Here is a 27,561-nt window from a genome sequence, read left to right as displayed (position 1 = left end):
CAACGGAGTGGTCTGAGGCAGAGTGGTCCAGCAACAAATACTGGACTGAAAGTGTTATATTTGAATGCATGTATCCTAAGAAATAAAATGGACGAACTTGAAATTCAGCTACAGATTGGCAAGTATGACATTGTGGCCATCTCTGAAACTTGGCTAAAGGATGGCTGCCATTGGGAGCTGAATGTCCAAGGATATACAATGTATTGGAAAGGTAGATTAGTAGGCAGAGGGGGTAGTGTGGCCCTATGTATAAGAAATATTATTAAATCATTGGAAAGAGATGACATAGGATTGGAAGGTATAGAGTCTCTATGGGTTGAGTTGAGAAATGGCAAGGGTAAAAGGACCCTAATGGCAGTTGTAAACAGGCCTCCAAACAGCAGCTGGGATGTGGATTACAAATTACAGCAAGAGATAGAAAAGGTGTGTCAGAAAGGCAATGTCATGATAATAGTTGGGGATTTTAACATGAAAGTGGATTGGGAAAACTAGGTCAGTACTGGACCTCAAGAGAGAGAATTTGTAGAATGTCTAAGGGACAGCTTTTTAGAACAGCTTGTTGTTGAGCCCACTGGGGTATCAGCTGTGTTAGATTGGGTGTTGTGCAATGATCTGGAGGTGATAAGAGAGCTTAAGGTTAAGGAACACTTGAGGAACAGTGATCACAATATGATTGAGTTCACTTTGAGATTTGAGAAGGAGAAACTCAATTCCATTGTGTCGGTATTTCAGTGGAATAAAATAAATTACAATGGCATAAGAGGGGAACTGGCCAAGGTTGACTGGAAAGAGACACTAGCAAGAAGGAAAGCAGAGCAGCAATGGCTGGAGTTTCTGTGAAAATTGAGGGAAGTGTAAGACAGATATATTCCAAATAAGAAGAAATTTTTGAATGGAAGAAGGACACTACTGTGGCTGACAAATGAAGTCAGAGCCAAGGTAAAAGCAAGAGAGAGGGCAAGCAAGGAATCCAAAGTTAGTTGGAATATAGACAACTGGGAAGCTTTTAAAAACTTGCAAAGGAAACTAAGAAGGTCATTAAGAAAGAAAGGATGAATTATGAAATAAAGCTGGTGACTAATATCAAAGAAGATACTAAAAGTCTTTTTAAGTATATAAAGGGTAAAAGAGAGTTGAGGGTATATATAGGACCAATAGAAAATTATGTTGGAGATACTGTAATGAGCGACGCAGAGATGGCAGAGGAACTGAATGCATATTTTTCATCAGTCTTTACAGTGGAAGATGTCTGCAGTATACCGGACATTCAAGAGTGTCAGGGAAGTGAAGTTTGTGCAGTGAAAATTACGACTGAGAAGGTGCTCAGGAAACTTAATGGTCTGAGGGTGGATAAATCTCCTGGACCTGATGGAGTGCACCCTTGGGTTCTGAAGGAAGTAGCTGGAGAGATTGCAGAGGAATTAACGATGATCTTTCAAGAATCAATAGATGCTGGCATTGTACTGGATGACTGGAAAATTGCAAATGTTACTCCACTATTTAAGAAGGGTGGGAGGCAGCAGGAAGGAAACTATAGATACATTAACCTGATATCAGTGGTTGGGAAGTTGTTGGAATCGATTGTTAGGGATGAGGTTATGGAGTACCTGGAGGTACACGACAAGATAAGTCAAAGCCAGCATGGTTTCCTGAAAGGAAAATCCTGCCTGACAAACCTACTGCAATTTTTTGAGGAAATTACAAGCAGGGTAGACAAAGGAGATGCAACAGACATGGTGTACTTGGATTTTCAGAAGACCTTTGACAAGGTGCAGCAGATGAGGCTGCTTAGCTAGACAAGAGCCCATGGAATTACTGGGGAGTTACTAGCTTGGGTGGAGCATTGACTGATTGGCAGAAAACGGAGAGTGGGAATAAAGGGATCCTATTCTGGCTGGCTGCCGGTTACTAGTGGAGTTCCACAGGTAACTGCACTGTTGGGACCGCTGTTTTTTACAACGTATGTCATTGATTTAGACTATGGGATTAATGACTTTGTGGCTAAATTTGCCGATGATACAAAGATAGGTGGAGGAGCAGCTAGCGTGAGGAAACAGAGAGCCTGCAGAGAGACTTAATGGTTTAGGTGAATGGGCAAAGAAGTGACAAATGAAGTACAATGTTAGAAAGTGTATGGTCATGCGCTTTGGTGGAAGAAATAAATGGGAAGACTATTATTTAGATGGGGAGAGAATTCAAAATGCAGAGATGCAAAGGGACTTGGGGGTCCTTGTACAGGATACACTAAAGGTTAACCAGGTTGAGTTGGTGGTGAAGAAGGTGAATGCGATGTTGGCATTCGTTTCTAGAGATATAGAATATAAGAGCAGCGATGTGATGTTGAGTCTCTATAAGGCACTCGTGAGAACACACTTGGAGTATTATGTGCAGTTTTGGGCTCCTTATTTTGAAAGGATATACTGACATTGTAGAGGGTTCAGAGAAGATTCACGGGAATGATTACAGAAATGAAAGGGTTACCATATGAGGAACGTCTGGCAGCTCTTGGGCTGTATTCCCTGGAGTTCAGGAGAATGAGGGGGGGATCTCATAGAAATATTCCAAATGTTAAAAGGCCTGAACAGATTAGATATGGTAATGGTGTCTAGGACAAGTGGGCACAACTTCAGGATTGAAGGATGTCCATTTAGAACAGAGATGTGGAGAAATTACTTTAGACAGAGGATGGTAAATCTGTGGAATTTGTTGCCATGAGCGGCTGTGGAGGCCAAGTCATTGGGTGCATTTAAGACATATATGGAAGGTTCTTGATTAGCCAGGCATCAAAGGGTATGGTGAGAAAGCAGGGGAGTGGGGATGACTGGAATAGTTAGATCAGCCCATGATTGAATGGTGGAGCAGACTTGATGGGCCGAATGGCCTGCTTCTTCTCCTATAAATCTTATGGTCTAAATATCTAAAGCATGCATTTGGAGAAAGAAGGCTGTGAGTGAACGGCTGATTTCAGGAGCGAAGGCAGTTTAACTACTCGGGGTAAAAGAGAGGCAAGACTGCGTAGGCACGTGACGTCAGCCAGTAGAGTGCAAAAGGTTTAAAAAGAAGACCGCCATATCCAGTGGGCAGCACTCGGAGCGGGCAGTGGAGTGAGAGGTAGCAGAGTGATAGGGCTTTGGCTCAACGGGCTTAGGCGCTAACAGGGCAAGGTGAGGTAGGTTTACCTGTGTTTCTTGCGGAAAGGAGGAAGTACGTGTGTGAGGCCAGTTTTCTGTGCTCAGTGTCAGATGTGGGAGGTCCTGGAGTCTTCCAGCCTCCTGGACAGCCATATCTGCACCTGGTGTGTTGAGCTGCAGCTCCTAAGAGACCAAGTTAGGGAACTGGAGATGCAGCTCGATGACCTTCACCTGGTCAGGGAGAACGAGGAGGTGACAGAAAGGAGTTACAGGCAGGTGGTCACACCAGGGCCACGGGAGACAGACAAGTGGGTCACAGTCAGGAGGGGGAAAGGGAAGAGTCAGGTACTAGAGAGTACCTCTGTGGCTGAACCCCTTGACCATAAGTACTCCTGTTTGAGTACTGTTGGGGGTGACAGCCTACCTGGGGGAAGCAACAGTGGCCATGCCTCTGGCACAGAGTCTGACCCTGTGGCTCAGAAGGGTAGGGAAAGGAAGAGGAAGGCAGTAGTAATAAGGGACTCTATAGTTAGGGGGTCAGACAGGCAGTTCTATGACCACAGGAAAGAAATGTGGATGGTCGTTTGCCTCCCAGGTGCCAGGGTCTGGGATGTTTCAGATCATTCCAAGGTATCCTGCAGTGGAAAGGAGAACAGCCAGAGGTCGTGGTACATATTGGTCCCAACGACATAGGTAGGAAAAGGGAGGAGGTTCTGACAACAGACTACAGGGAGTTAGGAAAGAAGTTGAGAAGCAGGACTGCAAAGGTAGTTATCTTGGGATTACTGCCTGTGCCACACAACAGTGAGAATAGGAATAGAATGAGGTGGAGGATAAATGCGTGGCTGAAGGGTTGTAGCAGGGGGCCGGGTTTCAGATTTCTGGATCATTGGGACCTCTTTTAGGGCAGGTGTAACCTGTACAAAAAGGACAGGTTGCACTTGAATCGCAGGGGGACCAATATCCTGGCGGGGAGGTTTGCTAAGGCTACTGGGGAGAGTTTAAACTAGAATTGTTGGGGGGAGGGAACCGAAATGAAGAGACTGGGGAAGAGGAGGTTGGCTCACAAATAGAGAAAGCTTGTAGACAGTGCAAGAGGGAGGATAGGCAGGTGGTAGAGAAGGGATGTGCTCAGACCGAAAGTTTGAAATGTGTTTATTTTAATGCAAGGAGTGTTGTGAACAAAACGGATGAGCTTAAGTGTGGATCAGTACTTGGAGCTATGATGTGGTGGCCATTACAGAGAGTTGGATGACTCATGGACAGGAATGGTTACTTCAAGTGCTGGGTTTTAGATGTTTCAGAAAGGACAGGGAGGGAGGCCAAAGAGGTGGGGGCGTGGCTCTGATGATCAGAGATAGTGTCACGGCTGCAGAAAAGGTGGATGCTATGGAGGGATTGTCTACAGAGTCTCTGTGGTTGGAGATTAGGAACAGGAAGGGGTCAATAACTTTACTGGGTGTTTTTTATAGGTCACCCAAGAGTAACAGGGATATTGAGGAGCAGATAGGGAAACCGATCCTGGAAAGGTGTAATAATAACAGAGTTGTAGTGATGGGAGATTTTAGTTTCCCAAATATTGATTGGCATCTCCTTAGAGCAAGGGGTTTAGATGGGGTGGGATTTGTTAGGTGTTTTCAAGAAGGTTTCTTGACACAATATGTAGATAAGCTGACAAGAGGAGAGGTTGTACTTGATTTGGTATTGGGAAATGAACCTGATCAGGTGTCAGATCTCTCAGTGGGAGAGCATTATGGAGATAGTGATCATATTTCTATCTCCTTTACAATAGCATAGGAGAGAGATAGGAACAGACAAGTTAGAAAAGCATTTAATTGGAGTAAGGGGAATTATGAGGCTATCAGGCAGGAAATTGGAAGCTTAAATTCGAAACAGATGTTCTCAGGGAAATGTATGGAAGAAATGTGGCAAATGTTCAGGGGATATTTGTGTGGAGTTCTGCGCAGGTATGTTCCCTTGAGACAAGGAAGTTATGGTAGTGTACAGGAATTGTGGTGTACAAAGGCTGTAATAAATCTAGCCAAGAAGAAAAGAAAAGCTTACACAAGGTTCAGAGAGCTAGGTAATATTAGAGATCTAGAAGATTATAAGGTTAATAGGAAGGAGTTTAAGAAGGAAATTAGGAGAGCCAGAAGGGGCCATGAGAAGGCCTTGGCAGGCAGGATTAAGGAAAACCCCAAGGCATTCTACAAGTATGTGAAGAGCAAGAGGATAAGACATGAAAGAATAGGACCTACCAAATGTGACAGTGGGAAAGTGTGTATGGCACCAGAGGAAATAGCAGAGGTACTTAATGAATACTTCACTTCAGTATTCACTATGGAAAAGGATCTTGGTGATTGTAGAGATGACTCGCAGAAGGCTGAAAAGCTTGAGCATGTAGATATTAAGAAAGAGGATGTGCTGGAGCTTTTGGAAAACATCAAGTTGGATAAGTCACCGGGACCGAATGAGATGTACCCCAGGCTACTGTGGGAGGCGAGGGAGGAGATTGCTGAGCCTTTGGTGATGATCTTTGCATCATCAATGGGAATGGGAGAGGTTCCAGAGGATTGGAGGGTTGTGGATGTTGTTCCTTTATTCAAGAAAGGGAGTAGAGATAGTACAGGAAGTTATAGGCCAGTGAGTCTTACTTCAGTGGCTGGTAAGTTGATGGAGAAGATCCTGAGAGGCAGGATTTATGAACATTTGGAGAGGTATAATATGATTAGGAATAGTCAACATGACTTTGTCAAGGGCAGTCGTGCCTTACGAGCCTGATTGAATTTTTTGAGGATGTGACTAAACACATTGATGAAGGAAGAGCAGTAGATGTAGTGTATATGGATTTCAGCAAGGCATTTGATAAGGTACCCCATGCAAGGCTTATTGAGAAAATAAGGAGGCATGGGATCCAAGGGGAAATTGCTTTATGGATCCAGAACTGGCTTGCCCACAGAAGGCATAGACTGGTTGTAGATGGGTCATATTCTGCATGGAGATCAGTCACCAGTGGAGTGCCTTAGGGATCTGTTCTGGGACCCATACACTTCGTGATTTTTATAAATGACCTGGATGAGGAAGATGAGGGATGGGTTAGTAAGTCTGATGATGACACAAAGGTTGGAGGTGTTGTTGGTAGTGTGATGGGCTGTCAATGATTGCAGTGGGACATTGATAGGATGCAAAACAGGGCTGAGAAGTGGCAGATGGTGTTCAACTCAGATAAGTGTGAGGTGGTTCATTTTGGTAGGTCAAATATGATGGCAGAATATAGTATTAATGGTAAGACTCTTGGCAGTGTGGAGGATCAGAGGGATCTTGGGGTCTGAGTCCATAGGATGCTCAAAGCAGCTGCACAGGTTGACTCTGTGATTAAGAAGGCATAGGAGCTGAGAAGTAATGTTACAGCTATATAGGACCCTGGTCAGACCCCACTTGGAGTACTGTGCTCAGTTCTGGTTGCCTCACTACAGGAAGGACGTGGAAGCCATAGAAAGGGTGCAAAGGAGATTTACAAGAATGTTGCCTGGATTGGAGAGCATGCCTTATGAGATATTAGTTAAGTGAACTTGGCCTTTTCTCCTTGGAGTGATGGAGGATGAGAGGTGACCTGATAGAGGTGTACAAGATGATGAGAGGTATTGATTGTGTGAATAGTCAGAGGCTTTTTCCCAGGGCTGAAATGGTTGCCACAAGAGGACACAGGTTTAGGGTGCTGGGGAGCAGGTACAGAGGAGATGTCAGGGGTACCTGCTGAACCGTGTCTATGCCCACCTGGACAAGCCGGCGAGCACTGTGAGGATCATGTTTTTTTACTTCTCCAGTGCGTTCAACACCATCCACCCTGCTCTGCTGGGTGAGAAGCTGACAGTGATGCAAGTGGATGCTTCCCTGGTGTCATGGATTATTGATTACCTGACTGGCAGACTACAGTATGTGCGCTTGCAACACTGTGTGTCAGACAGAGTGGTCAGCAGCACTGGGGCTCCACAGGGGACTGTCCTGTCTCCCTTTCTCTTCACCATCTACACCTCGGACTTCAACTACTGCACAGAGTCTTGCCATCTTCAGAAATTTTCTGATGACTCTGCCATAGTTGGATGCATCAGCAAGGGAGATGAGGCTGAGTACAGGGCTACGGTGGGAAACTTTGTCACATGGTGCGAGCAGAATCATCTGCAGCTTAATGTGAAAAAGACTAAGGAGCTGGTGGTGGACCTGAGGAGGGCTAAGGCGCTGGTGACCCCTGTTTCCATCCAAGGGGTCAGTGTGGACATGGTGGAGGATTACAAATACCTGGGGATACGGATTGACAATAAACTGGACTGGTCAAAGAACACTGAGGCTGTCTACAAGAAAGGTCAGAGCCGTCTCTATTTCCTGAGGAGACTGAGGTCCTTTAAAATCTGCTGGATGATGCTGAGGATGTTCTATGAGGCTGTGGTGGCCAGTGCTATCATGTTTGCTGTTGTGTGCTGGGGCAGCAGGCTGAGGGTAGCAGACACCAACAGAGTCAACAAACTCATTCATAAGGCCAGTGATGTTGTGGGGGTGGAACTGGACTCTCTGACAGTAGTGTCTGAAAAGAGGATGCTGTCCAAGTTGCATGCCATCTTGGACAATTACTCCCATCCACTCCATAATGTACTGGTTAAGCACAGGAGTACATTCAGCCAGAGACTCATTCCATCGAGATGTTACACAGAGCATCATAGGAAGTCATTCCTACCTGTGGCCATCAAACTTTACAACTCCTCCCTCGGAGTGTCAGACACCCTGAGCCAATAGGCTGGTCCTGGACTTATTTCCACTTGGCATGATTAACTTATTATTATTTAATTATTTATGGTTTTATATTGCTATATTTCTTCACTATTCTTGGCGCGGCTGTAATGAAACCCGATTTCCCTCGGGATCAATAAAGTATGTCTGTCTGTCTGTCTGTCAGTGTTTTTCTCAGAGAGTGGTGAGTGCGTGGAATGGGCTGCCAGCAACGGTGGTGGAGGTGGATACGATAGGGTCTTTTAAGAGACTTTTGGATAGGTACATGGAGCTTAGAAAAATAGAGGGCTATATGTAAGCCTAGTGATTTCTAAGGTAGGGGCATATTCGGCACAACTTTGTGGGCCGAAGGGCCTGTATTGTGCTGTAGGTTTTCTATGTTTCTATGTTTTCTATGTAAGTTGAGAGGGGGTACATGTAAAGGAGATGTTGGAGACAGGCTTTTTACACAGAGGTGGGCGCCTGGAATACAGTGCCTGGGGAGGTGGTAGAGGGAGATACAATATGGGGATTTAATACACGTTTAGATAGGCACATGAATGTGAGGAAAATGAAGGGACATGGACATTGTGTAGTCATAATTGATCAGTTTAGTTGACCATTTGATTACTAGTTTATTTGGCTCGGCACCACATTGTAGGCCGGAAGGTCTGTTCCCATGTTGTACTGTTTGATGTTGCTCAAAATAAAAACCATAAACACAAGAAAGTTCTTTCTTGTGTTGACTTCTCAGGTGAGTCATTTTTATTGCTCCATGAAAATCTAATTCCTTTTAGACCATTAAAAGGACAAATATGTGCTGAGGACAACTACACGGCTGTAATTTTCATACCTATCATTCTATTTATTAAAGCTAGCAACTGATATTTGCATTTGTTTACATAGAAAATGTCATTGGTGAAGCTCAATTAACAATAACTGATTAATTAAGGATCTGTTCAGTTGCAGGCTTACTCAATTTAGTTTCCTGCACCCAGGAGGCATTGCAGATCTATAACTAATTACTCACAGAAGAAGTAAACTGCCAAATGTAGAGTATTGTTTTCCAATATTGTGCTTTAACCCGCACCTCAAGAGATCACTTCCTATTAAACTATTGTTAACTTCCCTTGTCCTTAACCCTTTCAAAGAAATACAATGTTATGGACCAAGCAAACACATTAACATCGCTCAGACAATGAACTGTGATGCTATTAACATCACAGAGTGACATTTCTTTCAAGGGTGTGATGAAGATCATTAATTTATGTCTTTAATGATGTCATTAAAATAGACTCATTTCTCTCAAGTATTAGGCACAACTTTGTGGGCCAAAGGGCCTGTATTGTGCTGTAGGTTTTCAATGTTTCTATGTTTCTATGTATTATTTGCCAATATGGTTTGGATATAATACAAAGAAGAGACTTGTACATTTACAGTTAGTGTTGGCTTCAAATATCAATGGGAATAACATTAGATTTTAACCCAGTGTCTTCTCAGTGACTTTTCTTTGCATAGTTGCTTGCTCTGTTAGGATCAGAGGGCACGGCCTCAGAATAGAAGTATATCCCTTTAAAACAGAGATGAGGAGGAATTTCTTTTGGCTGATTGGCGGTGAATCTGTGGAATTCATTGCCACAGATGGTGTTGTAGGCCAAGTCATTGGGTATCTTTAAAGTGGAAGTTGATAGATTCTTGGTTAGTAAAGATGTCAAAAGTTATGGGGAGAAGGCAGGAGAATGACGTTGAGGGGAGAAATAAATCAGTCATGATTGAATGGTAGGACAGACTCGATGGGCCAAAAGGCCTAATTAGAGCACAATTAGAAAGTTTTTGACAAGGACAAGCCACTTGGCCCAACAAAGCTTGCCAAGTTCCTATTCACACAGTGTGTTGAGATTCTGCTCCTATGTGCTATGGTCTTCTGGTTACGATGTCACACCTTTGGTTCTGGCTGACCATTCATTTTGCCCATGCTTCTTGCATTTTTTTCAGAATGCCTAATCAGATTCTATCATTTTTTCCAAGTGGTTTTATATTTATGAATTTGAGTGTCAATTTTGTGATCATCATTAATTAAATCATTAATTGAATTAGTTAAAATCTTGCTGTCAAAATCTGACAGAGTTACAAGCTCCATACCTGGGAATGACTTGCATTGTCCAAACAGCTTCCTGGAGCAATTAGTCCACGCACAAGGATAAATTCATTGTCTTTCATCTGGCAAACGTTCAACGAGTTGATGAGGTGTGGGAGGTCAGGTGATACAGTATCTAATTTCTTGAAAAACAGAATTGCAAACAAAAGCCCTTGGATTATATATTAATTCAATGCCTGTCTTTCAAACAGACGTCTGGCTTCTACCTCAGCAGGGCAGGGACACTGAGCACTTTGGGAAACTTTGGTATGGTAATAGCAATACACAATTGCAAGTGAGTGTCAAAAGCCAGAATGAGAACAATTCATGGGAGTGGGACACTCACTTTCCTAAATAATACTGTTTTATTATAATTCAGTCCTTTTGTGGACCAAGTCAGCAATATTAGCATTTAATCTGAGAATAATCATATTTAAATTTCAGCGGTATCCCTAAGATGATTTAAGCATATATCTCTGGATTATTATTCTATACATTGTCTTATTGATTGTTTGAAAAGTAATATTAAAGGAGTGTAAGCTAGACATTTTTTCCTGACACAAAATACTTTTGATGCTCGAGAACTAAAGTTAAAACAGAAAATGCTTAGCAAGTCAGGCAGCACCTGTGAAGAAAGAAATGTTACAGGTCAATTACGTCAACAGAACTGGACAGATGAAAGGCCGTCACTGATATCAAGTGTATCAAGTCAGAGTGCAATATCAATGTAAGAGCTTTCATTACACACACAGCTATCTCCAAATGCATCTCATGTGGCCTCAGGTGCTGAGCTCTGACTCGATCGGCATGTAATGCATCTGTGATGCTGTTTTCTACATTCAGTAATCAATAGGTTAGTGAGATAATGCACTTATGTGTAAAATGATGGATAAATGATGACACATTTTGAAGATTCCCTGTGATCTCTTCTTGCATGTTATCTGAACTGGCAGAAAAGAGACACTTTTTTTTTCCAGATTTATCATTCAATATTCAGAGTCTTCAGATCTCTCTTCCATAGTAAAATTTAACACTGAAACACATTCACATTCTGGATGGCGTGCTGCAGGCTGCAATTCTTAAAATAATTTTCAAAGTTACTTGTGAATTAAGTTTATGTGATTCATGAATAACTTTAACAGCATAATAATCTATTTACCGATAAATTGATAGGGAAAATAGATCAAATGATCATGTGTGAATTGACAAGAATATGTGAATGTAAATGAATGACAAGAATGTGTGGAAAGTATTGGCAGGACAGTGGATGCCGTTTAGGATCAATCATGTTCTGATTAAGTGGCAGAGCTGTAAAGTCTATTTCTTATGTTGTTAGAATGATTTCTTCCTTACACAATGAAACATTCAATTAAGCCAATAGTTAAAGTGGCTATCTTTAGAACTGTTCCTTACAATTTTAACCAAAAGCCAAACTCGTTGCTTAAATAGCAGAGGGTAAATTCAGACAAAAATGCCATACAGGGAGAGTGCAGAGGAGATTTACAAGGAATGTTGTCTCGATTGGAGGATGTACCTTATGAGAGTAGGTTGAGTGAACTCGGCTTTTTCTCCTTGGAGCGACGGAGGATGAGAGGTGACCTGATAAAGGTGTATAAGATGCTGAGGGGCAGGCATTGATCATGTGGATAGTCAGAGGCTTTTTCCCAGGGTTGAAATGGCTAACACAAGAGGACAAAGTTTTAAGGTGCTTGGAAGTAGGTACTGAGGGGATGTCAGGGGTAGGTTTTTCACACACAGAGTGGTGGGTGCGTGGAATGCACTGCTGGCGGTGGTCTTTCAAGAGCCTCTTAGATAGGTACATGGAGCTTAGAAAAATAGAAGGATATGCGCTAGGGAAATTTTAGGCAGTCTCTAGAGTAGGTTACATGGTCGGCACAACATTGTGCTGTAAATCTCCATGTTCTATGTTCCATTTGATTGCCAATATCTCAGACTGTAACTCCTACGTTTTGGGTTCTGTGGTATTTATTATTTTATCCTTGTTCTCTTACCTGCTGCAGTTCTTTACTTTTGATATTTGTATCCACTCCATCAAGGTTCACAAAGCAGATCTAGAGAGATTACAAATAACATCTGACTTCTGTTCATAAACACACGTAATTGAGTCTATAAAAAGATAACAAGTCTCATTTATTTATAGTAAGGTGCTTGTAATCCAGACAGTTTTTAGCAAGATGAATTTAAGTGGCAGCATGATAAAATTCAATCTCTGAGTTGTGGTGGGTTGTAACCAAAAGGAGGTCAGTGAGTCACGCAAAACACAGAAGCAAAATACTGTGTATCAACTCTCTGATAAGAATCTGCCTGAAATATGAATTCTGTTTCTCTTTTCACAGATAAAAGAAAAGAATCATTTTATGGAATGAAACTCAGAGAAAATTGTCAGACCAAGCAAAAACTCTCTGCATATTATTGGAGTACGAAGTATGAGTAATTTCACAGAATTGGTATAGTCGGAGCCAAGTGTCTGTTCTCTGTCTGCTTTGTATCCCGTGTTGCAAGTTTATTATGTCTATTATGGTAACTAGTTACATGATTGGGGGATACATACAACATGGTTTAAAACAGGAAATCATAAAACAGTGATCAAGATTTGCCATGGGAGAGTGTTTGAGAATCAGGGAGGGGTTTTCACTTGCCTACCTTCTGTCAGGGAAATGATGGGGGCATTAGTTTGGGAGTGAAAAGCTGCCAGACTGCAAGCTTCGGGGGTATCAACATAAGGACCCGAGGACAGAGACAGATGCTCATCATGGAGGTCTTTCATTCCAAAGCAGCCTTCTCCTGCTGTTTTAAAGTCTGTAGCCATCTGTCTCTAGGAAGACTCTGGGATCAGCATTGGTAGCAGTGAAAACCATGAAAAGAAGATCTCCCCAGTTGGCAATTTTATGTAATGCCATTGTCAAAGAGTGGCTAACCATCTGTCCTGTGGACGGGGGAGAAAAGAAATCCTTGGAGGAATTACCCGGCTGAATGGCACTGATAGGTTTCTCCAACTGGTTTCTCTGTTTTGTTTTATATTTGCTGATTAGCCATGAAAATGATGCCTAATAATACGCATTTAAACTACTTGTCGATCAATATTGGCAAATGAGGAACATTTAACGCAATTCTTCTTAATTTTAATAAGGAAGCGTGTAGGATCATGTTAAATTATGAGGAACTTAATGATAAAGTATTGATTTATAGACAAATAGGTGAAATGTGCATTTGCAAAGTCACATGATTTACTGAGAAACCAGCTGGTGTAAGCGTGAAAGCCAGCAGGCCCTTTTCACATATCTGGTTATGAAATGGACAAAGAAATAACAAGAAAGTGAGGAAAGAATGAGCATAACATCATGTGATAGATTCAATAAACAGTATATATATATATATCTTTTGGCCTTCGTATTGAAATTTTCAGTTGGCCTCTCAGAGGGAGCAATCCATTTTTTTTCAAATATTGTCAGGATTTCAAGCTTTAAGCTGTTCCATAATTCCGGTTAATTTGCTTGAATCAATTCTAATCTTTTTATTTTTTCTTATCTGTTCTTCAGGGGTCATTCTCTCAGGTCTGTGGGCTATGAGGTGGCTGATGAGGGCAATGTGGGATCCAGAATCTCTGCCACAGGTGGGAGGGAGCTGGAGTGGGTGGTAAGTAGTCGAGAGATGGTGCATTCCCTCCACTATTGTTACTGGGCCTCCGTTTGCTGCTGATGGATACAGTCAGAATCAGATTCAGAAGTAGAATCTGACGTGCAGTGAAATTTGTTGTTTTGCACCAGCGGTAAAGTGTAATGCATAAAAAATCACTATAAGAAGTAAGATAATAAGAAATGTAACAAAATAAGTAAGTGCAAAAAGTGAGCAAAAACAGTGTTCATGGGATCATTGACCATTCATAAATCTGATGGTAGAGGGGAAGAAGCTTTTCTTAAAACTTTGAGTGTTCATCTTCAGGCTCCTGTATCTCCTCCAGGTTGAGATATTAAATACCATCCTGAATGCTTCTTCTCAATTTTAAACAATCACAGCCCAGGAGTCAGTGGAAATGTTCCATTTTAATTGTTGATTCTTTACGTGAATCATTTACCTGCCTTCTTTGATGTGACAGAGCTCAGAATCGACTGCCTGTTTTGTGATTCTGGTGTTGAAAGTTTTCGGCCTTCCCAGCACAGTTACTTCAGTGTAATTAGCCTTCATGATTCAGAATGAGAGGCACAAGAGAAACTGCAGATGCTGGAAATCTGGATCAACACACACAAAATGCTGGGGGAATGCAGTGGGTCAGGCAGAAAACAATATATAGATAGGCTCCATTGATGCTGCCTGATAGGGTGAATTCCTCCAGCATTCTGAGCACCATCTTTCTTAAAGGGTGGTCAAAGGTGTCGCTATGGGAATTTGCTTGCTTTCAAGCTGTTTGTGGGATATGTGGAATGGACCTAGTTTCTGTCCTATTCAGGTTCGCTCCCTGAACTCTTTCACCAGTCTTCAAACCTGCATTGATATTTCTTCCTCCACGGAACTTTAGTTTCTATTACACTTAATTTCCATCCTTCATGAGGCTCATCTCTGCAGAATGTATCGTGGACCAGAGTTGCAGATAACAGTACAGAAACTGCACTCTCAATCTTCTTTGTAAACCCATGTCCTTATCCACACAATTTGCTGAACTCTAAAAGTACAGACTTTTGAATAATTGGAGAAACAACCCTTTATTCCTTCTTCCCTTCACTTTCTGGATTTGTCTGCCTCTATCTCAGGTCAGCAACTAACATCCATCACAAGCTGATAGACTCCAATAGTTAACGATACTTGCTCAAGCCCTATTTCCTCTAAAGACCCAATTCATTCTCCTACTTCCCCCATTTCTGCTATACATGCCCAGATTTTTCACACAGGTACTGAGATATTTTCTTTTTTCTTAATCATACCTTCCCCTCTTCTGCAGTGGATGCAACCTTCAATCACATCTCATCTATCACCCATGCCGTCCTCTCATTTCCTCCTTGCCTGGTCCATATCTCCTCCTGCTTTTGTTGGGGTGACTGTGCCATGGTGTCAGACAATGTGTGCAGCTTGAAGCATATACATGTCATCACAACAGGTTCAGTCCAGATAAAACAAATAACCTGCTGGAGGAAATTGATCCAGCAGGGTTTCAACACAAAGTCAGCAATTCCTTTCCTCCCTGCTGCTCGACCCACTGAGTTGCTCCTGCAAATTGTTCCTCCAAATTCTAGATTCTGTAGACTCTTGTGTCTTCAGCCAAGAATTGCTAGGATATTATGAAAGGAAACTTTGAAAATTATGGCTTGCTTTGCCCCAGAGATTAATCAATCAATCAATTAATGAATGAATTGAGAGACTGCACTGGATAGGCCTTCTGGCCCTTCGAGCCGCCTGCCCAGCAACCCCCCCGATTTAATCCTAGCCTAATCACAAGACAATCTTCAATGCCCAACTAACCTATCAACCGGTAGGTCATTGGACCATGGGAGGAAACCAGAGCACCCTGAGGTAACCCATGTGGTCACGGAGAGAACATACATAATCCTTACAAGGCTGTGACGGGAATTGAATCTGGGTCGCTGGAACAGTAAAGTGTTATGCTAATCACCATGCTACTGTGCACCCCTTCCCCACCCAACCATTTAAGAAGTGAAGTGAGAAATATTTTCAAGATTGTGAAGGGTTGTGATATGTGGTGGAAAATTATGATCTCCCCGAGCAATGGAAATAAACAATCTACTTGCTGCCGCATCTTCACCTCCTGCCTTGTGGCTATGCTGCTGACGGTGATGGATTTCCTGTGGGTAGACTGATTTATGGAATGTCATGGGCCCTCCAGAGAGTCCCTGCTTCATTTGAGGAGGCTGCCTTGGGGTTAGTGGGGAATTGCTGTGCTTTTTTGTTCCAGCTAAGCATGACTTGCTGTCTGAGTCCTCAAAGGAACATGTCTGTGTTTTATTTTATTTTAGAAATTCTCATGGAAGGAGTGCAATCAATCACACTATAACTTCCTGAACATAGACATTTGGATGGCCACTAGAAGTGAAAGCAAGTTGCTACATTCCGATATGGTAAACTGGTAAGAAAGTTGTCCGTTCATGCTACAATAGATTAAATTAGCAGAGTTAGCAACATGACCATACAGGTAAGAAATTTAAGTTACTTTTGTCCTGATTGCCTTTATTAAAATATTGCTAAAACATAACAACAGGAAAAAATACCATTTTCTCATTACTGAAATATGAGATTTTCTAGTTACCTGGTGAAGTACCTTTGGCCTTAAACATTATTGCTAGTTTCTCTCTCCACAGCTATAGTCTGCTTTTCTGAGTTCTTGTACTTTCATTTTAGAATTCCAACATACATGGTATTTTCCTTTTGTATTTCCTGCTATTGACATATTCTGGAATAAATGTATCTGCACAATAGTACAGTATTAAGATGTTCACAGTCAGTAAAGTTGTTGGAGTCAATCTGGGAAACCTTCAAATGTCAGGAAATTTGTTACTGAGCTCTGTGGAGGGAGAGCTAACATTCTGGAAGGATGGATGTAGATGGTCTAAATGATGAACATTACTACAGTCTTTGCATTCCAATTTCACCATATAATGCACGGTATAACAACGCGAACTATCGCTATTGTACAAATGTATTAAACCCAATCAAAGCTCACTAAAAGAGCTGAAAATACTATGCTTAAATGAATATTCGTGCAGTTGTGTGTGATAAATTTAACTCGCCTTGATTTTGGCTATTTGTAATCTAGGAGGTAATGATGCATGAAATCGTATTTGATTATTTTTAGTTCAACCATTTACTGCACTGATGGGTTCAGTGAGTTTATTCAGTACATGCCCTCTGATTTAATCTCTTGAACCCCTGCTGATTATTTTACATTCATCTACATTGAATTGCACTTATCATAAACCGGAAAGTGCTGAAATAATTTTGAATTAACTTCATCTCATATTATTTGGTTTGTATTAATTATCATATTTATTATTTATGAACTACTTTTTATAAAATGAAATACATATCTGGTAATTCAAATACAACATATGTTCCATAATTATTAAAATCTGGGTGTTAAGAAAACAGAAAACAGTGCGGCAGACCCGAATGTTATACTTTGCGATGAAATTCTGGTCTGTATTTTCTGTAGGCAATGCATGGCACATGAGAGAGTGTAATTAATCAGCTCATTTTGACATCTCTTGTGTTTTTAAATGTAGAATGGAAGCAATCAACAAAAGATCAATCTTCTGAAAAGCCTTTTCAATCTTCAGTATTGTATAAAAATACATGATTTACAGAGGAATAAGACCCATTAGAAAAAGATGTCAATAACACAAGACATCAACTTGCATGTTGAATGACATGAATAAAAGGGCTAATAAATAGATAGATACCTTATTGATCCCAAGGGAAATTAGTGTCAAAGTAGCATTACAAGTGGACAGATATACAAATAGTAGAAGAGAAGTAAGAAAAAATAAGAAGTAAATTACCTCAAACAGTCTAACAGGAGGGGTAGATCACTTCCCCGGCAAAAGAGCCTAATGGCTGAGGGTGGGAATGACTTCATTTAGTGCTCTTTGGAGCAGTGCAGTTGTCTTAGTCTATTACTAAAAGTGCTCCTCTGTTCAGCCAAGGTGGTATGAGAGGGTGAGAAACATTGTCCAGAAATGCCAGGATTTTCTGAATGGTCCTTTGTTCTACCACAGCCTCCAGTGTGTCCAGTTTGATTCCTGTCACAGAGTGTCCCTCTACGTCCACAGCCTCTGTGTTGTTGCTCCACGCAAGTCTGTCACCAGGTCCACCTCCAGGTACTTTTAAATGCTCACCACATCCACATCCTCACCAATAGTAGTAACAGGGAGCAGTGCAGGCTTGGCCTTCCTAAAGTCCATCACCAGCTCATTTGTCTGACTGATGTTGAGCTGAAGATGATTCAGCTTGCACCATTTGACAAATGGATTTGTTGTTCTGGATACCTCATTAGATGAAGGATGTGAGAACAATAGAGAGGGTTCAGAGGAAGTTTACCAGGATTCTGTCTGGATTGGATGACATGTTTTATGAGGAAAGGTTAAGCAAGCTGGTGCCTTTCTCTTTGGAAATGTAGAGGAAGAGGGGTGACTTCATAGAAGTGTATGGGATTATGAGGGGCATAGATAGAGTGTGCAGCCAGCACCTCAGAGTGGTGCCATAACAGTAACAATGTCAGCAAGACAAAGGAGCTGATTATTGACTTCAGGAGAAGGGAAACAGAGGTCCATGAGCCGGTCCTCATTGGAGGATCAGAGGTGGAGAGGGTCAGCAACTTTAAATTCATCTGTGTTATTATTTATTATTTCAGAGGACCTGTCCTGGGTTCAGCATGTACGTACAACTACTTAGGAGTTTCTGGAGATTCGGCATGACATCTTAAACTTTGACAAGCTTCTATAGATGTGTTGTCGAGAGTATATTGACTGGCTGCATCACAGCCTGGTGTGGAAACACCAATGCCCTTGAATGGAAAATTCTACCAAAAATACTGACTACAGCCCAAGCCAACACTGATGACCTTTACCACCACTGGGCACATCCACAGGAAAGCAGCATCCATTGTCAGGAACCCCACCACCCAGGACATGCCCTATTCTCACTGCTGTCATCAGGGAGAAGGTACAGGAGCCTCAGGGCTCACACCACCTGTTTCAGGAACAGTTATTACTTCATCAGGTTCTTGAACTATACAGGATAGCTTAATTTAACTTCACTTACCCCATCGTTGAAACGTTGCCACAAAACAATGAACTCACTTTCCAGGACACTTCATCCGATGATCTTGATATTTATTGTTTATTTATTTAATATTTTTATTTACTTCTTTTTGTATTTGCAGAGTTTGTTGTCTTCTGCACATTGGTTGAACACCCAAGTTTGAGGTCTTTCATTGATTCTGTTATGGTGATTATTCTATAGATTTATTGAGTATGTCAGCAAGAAGTGGAATCTCAGGATTGTATGTGGTGATGTATAGGTACTTCAACAAAAAAAAAATTACTTTGAACTTCAAACATTTTTCCCAGGAAAGCAATGGCTAATACCAGAGGAAATCCATTTAAGGTGAGTGGAGGAAATTTAAGAGGAGCTAATGTTTAAAGAATGTATAGCATATAATAGCTGTTTCTTCACTTGTGAAGATCAGGAGGGAAGAAGAGTCCTCAGGAGTGACGCCACGACTGTTGGTGACTGTAGAGGCCAATTCTGGATCTGCAGACTTTGGAACAGTAGGGACACGGGAACAGCTGGAATGCTGGTGCTTGGGTGGTAGGATCCTCCCTGCATCTCCTCTTCTTTCAGCAGTTGCTCTTCTGACTTCTTCAAAATTCTTGGCTGCTCCAAGTATCAGTGTTCTCCAGCAGTCTCCGTCACAGACCAGCTGCTGACACTCATTGACCTCGATATTTGCCTGAGAGGGCTCCTGCTGCTTAAGTTGGTCTTTGTACCCCTTGCACGGGGCACCACAATCTCTCTTGCCCTGAGAGAGTTCTCCGTAGAGAACTGCTTTCGGTAACCTGGAGTTGTCCATGCGGAACACGTGGCCTGGTCGGTGGAGCTGCCCGAGCAGCAAAGTAGCTTCCGTGCTTGGAAGTTGAGCTTTCTCCAGGACCTTGTATTTGGAGACGCGATCCTGTCTGCTGATACCCATGATGGAGCGGAGGCAGCACTGATGGAAACGCTCGAGCAACCAGATTTGCTTGTGGTACAAGACCCAGGCTTTGGAGCCGTAGAGCAGTGTTGTGACGCCAGCAACCCTGTACACCTGGATTTTTGTGGACGGATGCAGCTGGTGGTTCTTCTACATGTGTTTTTGGAGGTGCCTGAAGGCTCTGCGGGTGCTGGCGAGTCGATTGTCAACGTCCTCTATTACCATAGAGCTGTTGGAGGTGACGCTGACCAGGTGGGTGAACTATTCAACTGTGGTGAGAGGGTGGTTGTCAATGGTGATCCAAGGTGGGTTGTCAACACCATGAGGGACTTCTAATGGAGGGTCATTGCAGCCAAGGCGCCAAGGGCTGTCCGGTTAACGGTCAGTCCAAAGAAAACAATGTATACCATATAAAACCTTGAGATTCATCAGGGAAATGGTATAGGAGACTGAAGACATGTACTCCAAATTTACTGAACAGCTTCTTCTTCTCGACCATCAGGTTTCTGAATGGACCATAAACTCATAAATGCCACCTCATCTTTGTTTTTTTAGCACTTCTTTAAAGACTTATAGAGTCATTGAGAAATATAGCTCAGAAACAGGCCTTTTGGCCCATCTAGTCCATGCTGAATCATTTAAACTGCTTACTCCCATCGACCTGCACTACATTCATAGCCCTCCATACCCCTAATATCCATGTACCTATTCAAACTTCTCATGGACATTGAAATCGAGCTTGCATGCACCACTTGTGTTGGCAGCTTATTCCACAGTCTCACCACTCTTTGAGTGAAGAAGTTTCTTCGCATGTTCCCCCTTAAACATTTCACCTTTCATCCTTGACCCATAATCTCTGGTTGGAGTGCCACTCAATCTCAGTGGGAAAAGTCTGCTTGCATCTGCCCAATCTGTACCCCTCATAATTTTGTATTTCTCTATCAAATCACTCAATGTCAGTAAGATGAAAGAGCTGACTGTGGACCTCAGAAAGGGTAAGACGAGGGAACACCTACCGATAGAGGGATCAGACGTGGAGGAAATGAGCAGTTTCAAGTTCGTGGGTGTCAAGATCTCTGAGGACCTTATCTGGTCCCAACATATCAATGCAGCTATGAAGAAGACAAGACAGCAGCTGTATTACATTAGGAGTTTGAAGAGATTTGGATTGTCAACTAAAACATTCAAAATCTTCTATAAATGTGTCATGGAGAGCATTCTGACAGGCTGTATCACTGTCTGGTATCGGGTGGTGGAGTGGGGGGGGGGGTACTATTGCAAAAGACCAAAAGAAGGTACAGAAAGTTGTAAAATTAGTCCGCTCCATCTTGGGTACTAGCCCCTGTAGTATCCAAGACAACTTCAAGGAACAATGCCTCAGAAAGGCGACGTCTTTTATTAAGGACCCCCATCACCCAGGACATGCCCACTTCTCATTGTTACCATCACGAAGGAGGTACAGAAACCTGAAGGCACACACTCAGCGATTCAGGAACAGCTTCTTCCCCTCTGCAATCCGATTCCTAAATGGACATTGAACCCATGAACACTACCTCACTTATATTATTTCTAGCTTGCTCTATTTTTAATCTACTTAATATTCATATATATACAAAGTACTTACTAGAATGATGAACTTATTTATTTTATTTTTTCCTTTCTCTTTTATTATGTATTGCATTGAACTGCTGCTGCTAAGTTAACAAATTTCACAACACATGCCGGTGATAACAAAACTGATTCTGATTTTGATCTCCTCTCAATTTTCTACAATCCAAGGACTAAAGTCCTAACCTATTTAATCTTTTCTTATAACCCAGGTCCTCCAGACCCAGCAAGATCCTTGTAAATTTTACAAGGGGTTATTTCTTCAGCGGTTTGAACGGGGCACGACTGCGCAAGCGCTTGGAGGTCGGCCAATGAGAACAGCGGAAAGAGTTTAAAAGCGAGCAGAGTTTAAAAGGTGATGGTTATTTCTTCAGCGGTTTGAATGGGGCACGACTGCACGAGCGCGTGGAGGTCGGCCAGTGAGAACAGTGGGAATAATTTAAAAGGAAGACAGATTTACAGAGCAGGTGTCGGAGGAGCGGGCCACGGAGTAGTAGGAAACAGAGTAGGAAGGCTTTGGCTCAGTAGGGCTTCGGTGATAAAGGGTCGAGGACAAGTAGGTTATCTGTTTAAAATAAAGACAGAAAGTATGTGTGTGAGGCCTGTTTTCTGTGCTTGGTGTCAGATGTGGGAGTACCTGGAGACTCCCAGCCTCCCGGACGACCACATCTACACCCGGTGTGTCGAGCTGCAGCTCCTTAGAGACCGTGTTAGGGAACTGGAGATGCAGCTCGATGACCTTCATCTGATCAGGGAGAGTGAGGAGATGATAGAGAGGAGCTATAGGCAGGTAGTCACCCCGGGACCACAGGAGACAGAGAAGTGGGTAACAGGAGAGGGAAGGGCAAGAAGCAGGTACTAGAGAGTACCCCAATGACTGTCCCCCTTAACAATAAGTATTCCTGCTTGAGTACTGTTGGGGGGGGGGGGGGGATGGCCTACTTGGGGGAAGCAACAGTGGCCGTGCCTCTAGCACAGAGTCTGGCCCTGTGGCTCAGAAGGGTAGGGAAAGGAGGAGGATGGCAGCAGTGATAAGGGACTCTATAGTCAGGGGTTCAGACAGGCAGTTCTATGAACACAGGAAAGAAACACGGATGGTAGTTTGCTTCCCAGGTGCCAGGGTCTGAGATGCTTCTGATTGTGTCCGTGATATCTTGAAGTGGGAAGGTGAAGAGCCAGAGGTCGTGGTACATATTGGTACCAACGACATAGGTAGGAAAAGGGAGGAGGTCCTGAAAACAGACTACGGGGAGTTAGGATGGAAGTTGAGAAGCAAGACCTCAAAGGTAGTAATTTCGGAATTACTGCCTGTGCCATGCGACAGTGAGAATAGGAATAGAATGAGGTGGAGGATAAATGCATGGCTGAGGGATTGGAGCAGGGGGCAGGGATTCAGTTTTCTGGATCATTGGGAGCTCTTCAGGAGCAGGTGTGACCTGTACAAAAAGGACGGGTTGCTCTTGAATCCCAGAGGGACCAATATCCTGGTGGGGAGATTTGCTAAGGAGAGTTTTAAGGGAGATTTGGGGAGAGTTTAAACTAGAATTGCAGTGGAGTGGGAACCGAACTGAAGTGACGGAGGGAAGAGAGGTTGGCTCACAAACAGAGAAAGCTTGGAGACAGTGCGTAAGGGAGGGTAGGCATGTGATAGAGAAGGGACACACTCAAACCAATAGTTTGAGATATGTCTATTTTAATTCCAGGAGTATTATGAATAAAGCGGATGAGCTTAGAGCGTGGATCAGCACTTGGAGCTATGATGTTGTGGCCATCACAGAGACTTGGATGGCTCAGGGGCAGGAATGCCTACTTCAAGTGCCAGACATTAGATGTTTCAGAAAGGACAGGGAGGGAGGCAAAAGAGGTGGGGTGTGGCACTGTTGATCAGAGATAGAGTCACAGTTGCAGAAAAGGGGGATGTCATGGAGGGGTTGGCTACAGAGTCTCTGTGGATGGAAGTTAGGAATAGCAAGGGGTAAATAACTCTACTGGGTGTTTTTTATAGACCAACCAATAGTAACAGGGATATTGAGGAGCAGATAGGGAGACAGATTCTGGAAAGGAGTAATAATAACAGGGGTGTTGTGGTGGGAGATTTTAATTTCCCAAATATTGATTGGCATCTCCCTAGAGTGAGGAGTTTAGATGGGGAGAGTTTGTTAGGTGTCTTCAGGAAAGTTTCTTGACACAGTGTGTAGATAAGCCTACAAAAGGAGAGGTTGTACTTGATCTGGTATTGGGAAATGAACCTGGTCAGGTCTCTCAGTGGGAGAGCATTTTGGAGATAGTGATCACAATTCTATCTCCTTTAACACAGCAATGGAGAGGGATAGCAACAGACAAGTTAGGAAATGTTTAATTGGAGTAAGGGTAAATATTAGGATATCAGGCAGGAACTTGGAAGCATAAATTGTAAACAGATGTTCTCAGGGAAACATACAGAAGAAATGTGGCAAACATTCAGGGGATATTTGCGTGGGGTTCTGAGTAGGTACGTTCCAATGAGACATGGAAAGGATGGTAGGGTACAAGATCTGTGGTGTACAAAAGCTGTTGTAAATCTAGTCAAGAAGAAAAGAAGAGCTTATGAAAGGTTCAAAAAACTAGGCAATGATAGGAATCTAGAAGATCATAAGGCTAGCAGGAAGGAGCATAAGAATAAAATTAGGAGAGCCAGAAGGGGCCATGAGAAGGCCTTGGCAGACAGGCATTCTACAAGTCTGTGAAGAGCAAGAGGATAAGATGTAAGAGAATAGGACCAATCAAGTGTGACAGTGGAAAAGTGTGTATGGAACTGGAGGAAATAGCGGAATACTTAATGAATACTTCGCTTCAATATTCACTATGGAAAAGGATCTTGGCGATTGTAGGGATGACTTACAGTGGACTGAAAAGCTTCAGAATGTAGATATTAAGGAAGAGGATGCGTTGGAGCTTTTGGAAAGCATCAAGTTGGATAAGTTACCGGGACCAGACAAGATGTACTCCAGGATGCAGTGGGGAAGCGAGGGAGGAGATTGCTGAGCCAATGGCAATGATCTTTGCATCATCAATGAGGATGGGAGAGGTTCCGGAGGATTGGAGGGTTGTGGATGTTGTTCCTTTATTCAAGAAAGGGAGTAGGGATAGCCCAGGAAATTATAGACCAGTGAGTCTTACCTCAGTGGTTGGTAAGTTGATGGAGAAGATCCTGAGAGGCAGGATTTATGAACATTTGGAGAGGCTTGCATTGTAGTGTGGAGTCTGGGCTCGGTTGGAGGTGGCCTCTCCTGTCGGTGATGCCCTCTAGTGTCGGACTGGTGGTATTACAGGCTGGACGGCCGGGAACCATTTGCCGGACTTGTCGCTCAGGGACTTGGACTAATAATTTGTTTTTTTACATGACTATCTTTTTTTTTAATTTCACATTATTTTGAAGGTGCGTATATGTTTTAGCAACATGACCCCAGAGGAATACTGTCTCATCTGGCTGCATCCATGTCTGGTTTGAATGACAATTAAACTTGATTTGATTTGATTTTGATTTGATCTTTCCTGTAGGTAGGTGACCAAAACTGTGCACAATATTCCTAATTAGGCCTCACCAATGTGTTATACAACTTATTTTTTTATTATTATATTTCTTATTGTTATTTATAGTAATATTTATGTATAGCACTATACTGCTGTTGTAAAACAACAAATTTTATGATGTTTGTCAAGATAATAAACTTGACTTTGAAGTGACAGAATAGGATTGGTCCAAGAGCTGGCTGAATGTCCTTCTGCTAAGCTGTAGGGAAACTTAAATTAAAAATGTCAGCATGCCCCAGGAACCAGGCTATAATTAATTCTGATCAATAACCTCCATTAGTCTCAACTTTCAACCTACCTGCTCAAAAACCTGATAATCCTGAATCATCAACCTCCAACTGATTCAATTCGAAACTATCTAAATTATTAACCACCAGAAAGCTTTGTATCGTATGACTCATCTTCCTGCTAATAACATTAGAATCTTCTGGGCTTAACAAAACATTCAGTCATTTCCAATAATGAATTTATTCTGTTTTTATTTCACATTTTTGCTTTTTTTACATTTCCAATTACCAAAGGATTGTCAAGCAGCTTTCAAAAATCTACAGTACTCTCCTTTAGTAATTTCAATAATGAATCTGCTCCTCATATTTATTCTTATTTTTTGGCCAATCTTTTATTTCTGTACTCTTTTCCATACCTCCTCTGTTGTACTCTCCTTTTTTTTTAATATCACTTAGTCTCTCCTGCTTTCCATCTTGCTTTAAAATTTCCCTTTTGTTCTCTCCTTTTGTTTTTTGCTTTTCTGTCTTTTAAAACCTATTTATGTCAGACTTGTTGCTCTGATAAAAGATTATTGAGGTGCAATGCCAATTCTGCTTTTCTTTCTCCATATTTGCCAGCTGACTTGCTGAACATTTCCACCTATTTCTGTCATAATTCAGACCCCTGACATCCACAGCAATTCGCTTTTAAACATTAAACCATACAGAGAAGTGTGTTGTCTGAGTCAAGGATATACTGGGGGTGGCCCACAAAGGTTGACATTCTTTCAGCAGCAACATAGCATGCCCACAACCAACTAACTCTAATTCATCCATCTCTTGAATGTGGAAAGAAACTGGCAAATCTAGTAGAAACCCAAGCAGTTATGGGGGAAACACGCAAACTCCTTGCAGAGAGCAGCAAAATTGAAGTCCCAGTCTTGGAGCTGGCACTGTAAAGCATTACGCCAGCCGCTACACTGCTGTGGAGCCACGTGTTTTCATGACTCCATTAAGCCCTAAATTTGGGTGTCCGACTACTCAGCGAAGTACCACTCTAACCTCTTTTCTATTAGTTAAATGAAAGTGTTGCACTTGGCTGTTACATCTGTGATTTCCTTTGCTCTCTCCCTTCTTTGTTTCCCATTTTCCTCCCACATGGATGAGTAAATGGTATATCTATATTACAGGGTCTCTACAAAAAGTAACCTTTGAATCTGTCTCCTTAATTTCACAATGTAAGCTCACCTGGAACAAAATTTTGTGCCTGATGAGCTCTGGTTTAGAGTATTGATTTCTAAGCTGGAAGGGAGGATCAGGGCCTGTATTACGGTTGTTGCTTGGCATGTTCGATCTTGTGCCAAGCATGATGGGCATGCTACGTTGGCGATTGAATGTGTGGTGACACCCATGGACTGCTTCTAGCACAACCCTAGATTGTGCTGCTAATGCAAATTGTGCATTTCACTGTACATTTCAATATACATGTGATAAATAACTCTGGATCTGAAGAACTTTCAATTAAGGCCAAATGAATATCCATTTCTCTCAAGGCAAATATTTTTATGACCACAATCTGTGAAACACAGGAGTTATTTTCAGCCTTTAGACTTGATCCTTTATGAGTATATTTTTAGAGCGAACCAATGTTGTTATTCAGTATCAATCAAACCTAAATCTTCAGAGAGATCTGTCAGCAGTTCTTCAACTTCTCACCATCTGCCCGAGCTTCCATATGAGGATAACATTTGTTGTACTAGATGCTGATGTTGTGAGCTGCTTAATTAAGCTTTAAAAATTAAAAAAACCCGCACACTTATTCTGTGTCAGTCCTGAGCTGATGCAGTTGTGACTGAAGTGCAAGCACCTTGGGTTAGGAATGTGATAAATCTTTAGAAAAAATTAGTGATGAAATGTTTGATGCTAAGACAATGCTAATGTGTAATATAACTTATATAAGAAAGGAGACTCTGCTATTATAATCATATTGCTCACAAAATTCATAACTGATTGGTTTACTAAATGTAAAATTTAGTCACATCCACTATCTTCATTCTGCCTCTGTGCACTGGCTGATAGCGAATTTCTTAATACTGTTTGATTCTTCAACTATAGTGTCTTTGGGTATACTGTAGATCATAGGTGTCAAACACAAGGCCCGTGGGCCATATCCGGCCCGGCGTACGATTATATCCGGCCCGCGAGATCATTTTAGATAGATCTATTATTTTAATTATTAATGGCCCGGCGATATGAAGCGCTGATAACACACAAACTACAGATCCCATAATGCAGCGCAACAGCTGCCGATAGGCTACCCGGGAACATTCCCGCGTCAAGCGTCTGTTGCTGTATACAACGCTATTCTGAAGTCAAAGCTAACCCCTAACAATGGCAAAGAGAAAAGTTGATTCTGAAAAAAAG

General features: G+C 42.2%; 1 protein-coding gene across 3 annotated transcripts in view; it reads right to left on the bottom strand.

Annotated features, from left to right (window-relative positions):
• The window catches only part of sphkap (SPHK1 interactor, AKAP domain containing), a 139,644-nt gene that overhangs the window by 53,729 nt on the left and 58,354 nt on the right, over positions 1–27,561 (bottom strand). For all 3 annotated transcript variants that reach the window (XM_073041348.1, XM_073041347.1, XM_073041349.1), the window contains exons 4-5: positions 12,045–12,104; positions 10,038–10,175 (exon numbers count right to left, since the gene is read on the bottom strand). In XM_073041348.1, the coding sequence (XP_072897449.1) occupies positions 10,038–10,175; positions 12,045–12,104 (198 nt within the window). The remainder of the gene's footprint in view (positions 1–10,037; positions 10,176–12,044; positions 12,105–27,561) is intronic.

This window comes from Hemitrygon akajei, chromosome 3 (genome assembly GCF_048418815.1).
Source record: "Hemitrygon akajei chromosome 3, sHemAka1.3, whole genome shotgun sequence".
Classification (NCBI taxonomy): Eukaryota; Metazoa; Chordata; class Chondrichthyes; order Myliobatiformes; family Dasyatidae; genus Hemitrygon; species Hemitrygon akajei.
This window is presented reverse-complemented; position numbering and strand designations above follow the sequence as displayed.